The following is a 6,561-nucleotide window of genomic DNA, read 5'->3' as shown; positions in this document are numbered from 1 at the left end:
CATTCTGTTTCTCTGCCCTCAACAGCCCCGGGCATGTTTCTGGGAACAGGAAACACCCACCCACACACACACACACACACACACACACACTTTTTTTTTTTCCCTCTGTCTGATGCATGTGTGTGTCAGTGTTGCCAATTGTTTTGTGTTCACTTTCTCTGACACATTTACCACACACCTTTACGCGCGTGTGTCTTGGTGTCTTAGTACACTTGCGAGGACCATCAGCGAATGGTTTGATCCCTGATCCCTCTCTCTCTCTCTCTCTCTCTCTCTCCTGTAATCGTAACCCCTAATTCTAAAATGAAAATATTAAAACCAACTTTTCTTTAGGTATAAAGTGAGAGATAATACACAAAACTGCAGAATGCTTGGGTTGAAGTCTAATTGTAGGAATACAACTTGCAGGTCAGAGTGGCAGACAGAAGGTGAGAAGTTCTTGCAGGGGGTTGGAGTTCGCTTCCCGTTACAGATAACAGTAACTAACTACCTTTGGCTCTTTAACCATGACCACAAGCTTTCCCTAATAGCCTGTACTGTGGCTGCCATGTGCAAATATTGGGGAGGGGGGTATGCTTACTGACCAACTTCCTGTAAAGTGGGCTTTTATGGTAATCGCACGTCAACGGTAGAAACTTGTGATCAGACCTCCTGGTCGTCTTAACCAGTGCCTTCGATTCTTTTAATTCGGAAAGCACTTTAAATAAATCAGCATGACTTGGCCCAAAAGTTGCACATTTTCATCTGCTAATGTTTTCTGTCTCCACCAGAGGGCCTGTTGGATTTTGTGTAGCAGCCATGGGCAGCAAGACTCTACCAGCGCCGGTCCCTCTCCACCCGTCCCTGCAGCTGGCCAACTACTCCCTCCTCCAGAGCTCCGCGGGCCTCCAGCTGCCAGCAGATCATTTTCACAGCATCTACAGCTTCAGCACCCTCCACGCCATCCACCTCCACCAGTGGACCCTCGGCTTCCCACCCCTGGGCCTGCCCCGCTGCACCATCTCCAAGCTGCCTGCCCAGTTCTCCTCCATGGCCTCCATCCCCATTTTCCCTCACCTCCTGCATCCCAAGCAGGACTCAGCAAGGCTGCTGCAGAGCTCCAAGAACAAGCCCCGCTTTGACTTTGCCAACCTGGCAGCAGCAGCCACCCAGGAGGATCACCTGAAGGCGGAGGACCTGAGCATGACGGGTGCGGCTGCCGCCGCCGCCGCTGCAGCCCAGGCTTCATCTCACCACCAAACCTCAGCCAGCCTGGGGTGCCTCCTGGATGTGACCAAACTCTCCTCACCGGAGCGCAAGTCCAGCCGAGGCCGACTGCCCTCCAAGACCAAGAAAGAGTTTGTATGCAAGTTCTGTGGCCGCCATTTTACCAAATCCTACAACCTTTTGATCCACGAGAGGACGCACACAGACGAGAGGCCGTACACCTGTGACATCTGCCACAAGGCCTTCAGAAGACAGGACCACCTCCGGGACCACAGGTGAGGACCAGACTTTATCAAAGCCTGTCAAGTCAAATAGCATACACAACTGGACATTGTATTTGCTGCGTGATTAAAGGGTTACTTTCTGAGACTCTCAATCTGACAAGCCTGCCCACTTTTCATGCAGCGATTGGCTAGGTGTGGTCGTAGGCGAGGTCTGAACTTTTTCTTTTTTTTTAATCTTGATACAACTGCTTCTGTCACTTCTTATGGCTGCCAGAAAGTGTGTGCTACTATCCCGTTTTAACTGAATTTCCACAAAATCTTTAATTAATGTGCATTTCCATCCACTGCTGTTATGCAAATGGGTGATAAAAACAGTTGGTTTTGAGTCCAGTCAGAGGGGCTATAAACACTTTCATGTACACACATTCGGATGAACCTTTGTACAAACAAATCTGTTTGGAGCATATTGCACTCTTTAGCATGCCTCCTGTTCTGCCCAACGCTTACTATAACTACACCACGAGTACCCACATTTACTAGAAAGTGGTAGTACGGAGTGAAAGCTACAGTAGGCAGTGTTATTGAATTACTGAATTAGGGTCAGCTAGCACACAACTGGCCAATCGCATGGACTCTGTACAAACAAGGGCTTCTATAGAAGGTTCCACCTTCCGGAGTGTGAATCAGAACGGTTGGAAAAGAGGAATCTAAACGCAGAAACCCCTGATCACCCTGATAGGTTGTTTGACTCTGACCGGGGCCAGTTTTTAAAAAAAAAAGACTAAATACAAAGGGGGCGGGTGCTCGCACACTGCTTAAACAAATCTATCAGTGCAGGTTCTCCATACCATTAAATACTGGGTCAATGTAAAGTGGAGGGAAAAAGTTGAAGTAGGAATACGCTTCGAGTCACGTTTACATACGTATGGCACAAGTGAAATGCAAGCCCGTGCAGACTGTAACTGACGTGTTTGTTTATCTTTTTTCATCGGCACTAAGCTGACGTTCGTCAGCGGGTTAATGAGCTTGTATTCGGGTGAATGAAAATTCCCATTAGCCAGAGCAGGTTTAAAGATCATACAATGTAGGTATGGTAAATGAGATTATATATGTCACTATCCAGCAATGCTGTGAACTGATTTGAGTATCAAATCGAACCAATTCAAATCAGGTTTATTCATAGAGAACGTTGCAATTTGGCAATGATGAATACAAGGAAATAGCAAAATATGTGCACAAATGTAAAGCAGAAACAGAGTAAAACTTATCAACCAATCAATTTATAAAAATAAATGATTATACACTAAAATATTGAAACACTAAGAGCAAACCAAAGGCCAGTGAAAACTTGTACGTTGTACGTCTAGGACTGATTTGTCCAAGTTGGGCTTTTTAATAGGACGTTGGACTACTGCACGTTTAGAAGAGGACGGGGCGGCTCCATTCGCCAGCTGCCCCCCAGCTTGGACGACAGCGTCCAAGCTGGGGGGCAGGTGGTGGACTTCGTGTGAGAGATTGTGCCATGAATGCGGGGCAGAGACACAGGCTGAGAGTCTGTAAGGAAGTCAGGGCAGGCAGACATCAGATTTTCCGTAGAGAAAAAGTTTAAAAAAAACGAATGGCTGTAGCAGGTAGCAGCAACAACTGTGAGAATTTCTGGGGACGATGGCGGCAAAATATTTCGCTCTTGCAGCCTTGACAGATTTCTGATCATTTGCGAGAGGCAGCCTTTCAGTATCTCAAATGAGACCTGTGGCCGTATCCGCCTTTCGACGTTGTTGTCCAAGAGGACGGGGTGTCACTATTCAGCCATGGTCGAGTTTTGGCTCTAGATTTTCGGACTGTCAGAGGGGCAACAGAGTTCAAGATGTAGCAGATTGTAATTAATTGGTCTGTGTTTAGCTGAAGGGGTTGGGCCTTAACACTGCTGAATAGACGGGAGGCTCGGTGGGCATCTGAGAAATTACTATGACGAACAGGTAATTGAGGATTGGGGACGGTGTGAAACAAGTTGGAGAACCTGATACACCGATGGTCTGAGATACCCAAATCCTCCACATTGAGAGAGGCAAGCGTAAAAAACTAGCCACGGTTGTGAGTTGGGCTGTCAACATGCTGAGTAAAGTTGAAAGAGTCCATAGTTCCAAGAAATTCAGTGGAGCTGGCATTGGAGAGATTAAAATTTTAAAACAACTGAAGATAAGAACTCATTCTGTTTGGGCGGGCGATACGCGGACCGGGATGGGTACCGAAACCTGGTATTAAACGCTCCCTGAGGCCGTAGTATCGATAAGCTCCGGCGTTATCGGTTCTGCCCTCAGTACTGGTGAAATTAAGAAGATACATTTCCAATTTATTTAGGCCGCATGACGTTGCCTTGCGCCTTTTATCTCAACAAGTCCGTCTCCGGTGTTGTGCAAGAATGCGCCAAAAAAAACGCGGCGTTCACTGAACATGCTCACATTTTTGCTGATTGTTCACACTCACAATGTTTTTTTTTTATTCTTGGCAGAAAAAGAAGGAGGAGCATTTCAAAATAGAGCAGGTTGAAGAGGATTTTGAGGATTCTTCCCATTGACTTGCACTGTAGAATATTTTGATATTTGAATGGTTTCTGGTTAGCTGGAAGTACGCAGGAGCAGCAGTCGATCCAAAAACACGAGTCTGTTTTAATGGAGGTTTGGGAGTGAGGGCAATAGATCCTGGAGCTTTTCCAGGGTAACTGCGGCTATGGGACCAGGGAGACAGTGTGTGGCTGCGTTGAAGAAACGTACAGTCCTGATTATGGAATTGTGCGTTGTAGCTGTATTACATTGTATGGTTCATAGGTCGTCTAAATCAACCTTGACGGACATTTCAATTGTACTGCTATAGCGCCAAATCACAACAGAAGTCATCTCTTAACTCTTTACATATAGAGCAGGTCTAGACCGTCCTCTTTATAATATTATTACAGAGACCCAACAGTTCCCACCATCAGCACTTGGCGACAGCAGCAAGGGAAAACGTCCTTTTAAGAGGCAGAAACCTTGATCAGAACCAGACTCTAGGTAACACGTCGGAAAGGGCCACGAAGCCTGACGCGCGTTGACCCATTCAGCACTGACGATGATGATGTCCTGAACTGTGACATGGTCCGTCCTGAAATACTAACTGGCTGCTCTGTTGTGTTCACCCTGCAGGTACATTCATTCCAAAGAAAAGCCCTTCAAATGTCAGGAGTGCGGGAAGGGCTTCTGTCAGTCCCGAACTCTGGCTGTCCACAAAACATTGCACATGCAGGTGAAGGAACTGAAGCCAGCCAAGATCAAGTGATTCACTCTGCCAGCAGGGAAGGGACATGGGGGGGGGGGGGGGGGGGGGACACTGGAAAAACACAAGAAACGGCAACAACACTCAGACAACGACCAAAGACTTTTTCATCTCAGCTATCGGAGGCAGAGCCCTCAGCTTCTATGGGAATACTTCTCAAGGATTTCATATTTCACCAGCCAGTCCTTAAAGAAATAACACAGAAATAAGCCTTAGTGGAGAAGTGTATGCTTGGTTGTCAAAGCCCGACTTGGCAGAGGACCCAGTGGACGTGTGGAATGGGAAATGGACCTTTAGAAAAAGAAAAGAAAAAAAAAAAAGCACCACTTTGCTCAGAAGCTTATAATCCAAAGACTTTATAAAAGGGACACGACTCTTTATGCAATTTGTTTTTTTTTTTTTCTACAAAAACTGAGAATGATCAAAGCCATGTTAGCATAGACACATTTCCTCCTTTTCAATATCACATTCCAATGTTATTTTTGTACAGATACATTATATCAGAAATGTATTTTTGCACTTTAACCTCATTATTGATTATTTACATATATCACTGGATTTCTTAAACTTATTTTCAAAATGAATAATCATTTCTAAATAAATATTTTACTGTAACCGCTTGGCTGTGTCTGACTTTCTCTGGGTGAAATGTTGCTATATGAGGTACGAGTTTAGGTCGGGTGGTTCATTACAATACATTATTTATTCAGTGAGCCCTGGTGATGATAGTGACGAGGTGACATGGCAGCCACTAACCACTTAAACCACATATAAAATGAACTGATACTACTAGATGAGGAGGCGCTCATTGGCCGGACATCACCAGACCGATTCCTAGATGCCAGTTAGTCTTGAGCCTCTCAGTTCATTATCGATTTATCAATGGACCGAAATGCCTCAGGATAGACCTACGACCAATACGAGCACTGAAACTTGTGACGGATGGAAGCCATGCCGGGATGAGCTGCGATGGTGTAGACGCGAAACTCCGGAGGAGTTTATTTACCCTTGGCGGGCCGATTGCGATCTGGAATCTGGCGCCGCAGAAACGGGGTTACCTGGTGGTGCAAAGACATGCGTTACTACTCTGCCCACTGCCAAAACAGCCGTGCACACCCGAGGAGCCAGCAGAATGCACTTGACAGAGCTCTGGCTAAACAAGATATAGTTGAGAAGATTCAAGGCCTGAATCGTCAAGAGCCATTTCGCACCAAACAGCGGGTAGCACAACTTTGAACACGGGCAGGCACAAATAGCTGCACAAGGCCTGAATGTTCATACATCCTGTGGTAAATTAAATGCTGTCTTCCTACTGCGTGCAGCAGCCGTAGGGCTGGTGAACCCAGCTCTCACCCAGTGCATGGAGCAGTGGCTCACTGGTAGGTGAGAAGCACCATTTGCATTTTGAATGACCACTTCTTGCGCAAAGCTGATTTGTAGAAATGTAAACAAAGGTTGTGCGTGTGTGTGTGTGTGTGTGTGTGTGTTTATGTGCGTTTTTAGTGTGTCATGCAGGAAGAAGGCTGCTGGTCCAGGGGGAAGGAGGGGAGCTGAGCGGATGATCTGCCTGTTGCTCACTGTTTCTCTTGTAGCCAGGAACTCATCAGTCTGTCGTCAAATGCCCGAGTAGCCAGGGACACACACACACACACACACACACACACACACACACAGCTGGGCAGCTTGAGATGGCAGGGGATGGTGTACGTGACATAAGGACACCACGCCGCACACACACCCCTGACTGCAGTCCCCGACATCTGGAGAGAGCTCCGCGACACCACCGTCACCGGCCGGATTACAAACAGCGGTGAGAGTT

The 6,561-nt window shown here is 46.7% G+C and overlaps 1 protein-coding gene across 1 annotated transcript; it reads left to right on the top strand.

The window, feature by feature from the left end:
• Positions 1 to 783: 783 nt before the first annotated feature.
• On the top strand, positions 784 to 4,745 carry osr1 (odd-skipped related transcription factor 1). The gene is made up of 2 exons (XM_070920874.1): positions 784 to 1,481; positions 4,613 to 4,745. The coding sequence occupies exons 1-2, from the start codon at positions 799 to 801 to the stop codon at positions 4,743 to 4,745; spliced, it is 816 nt and encodes a 271-aa protein (XP_070776975.1). The 5' UTR covers positions 784 to 798.
• The last annotated feature ends 1,816 nt before the right edge of the window (positions 4,746 to 6,561 follow it).

The sequence above is a fragment of the Enoplosus armatus genome, chromosome 15 (genome assembly GCF_043641665.1).
Source record: "Enoplosus armatus isolate fEnoArm2 chromosome 15, fEnoArm2.hap1, whole genome shotgun sequence".
Taxonomy (NCBI): domain Eukaryota; kingdom Metazoa; phylum Chordata; class Actinopteri; order Centrarchiformes; family Enoplosidae; genus Enoplosus; species Enoplosus armatus.
Note: the sequence above shows the minus strand (reverse complement) of the source record. Positions and strands in the feature narration are given on the sequence as shown.

Excerpts from the sequence above, each read along its gene's own strand:
- osr1 (XM_070920874.1), top strand. The coding sequence starts at position 799 with ATGGGCAGCAAGACTCTACCAGCGCCGGTCCCTCTCCACCCGTCCCTG. Across the intron at positions 1,482-4,612 it reads GACCACCTCCGGGACCACAG|GTACATTCATTCCAAAGAAA; the intron begins GTGAGGACCAGA and ends TTCACCCTGCAG.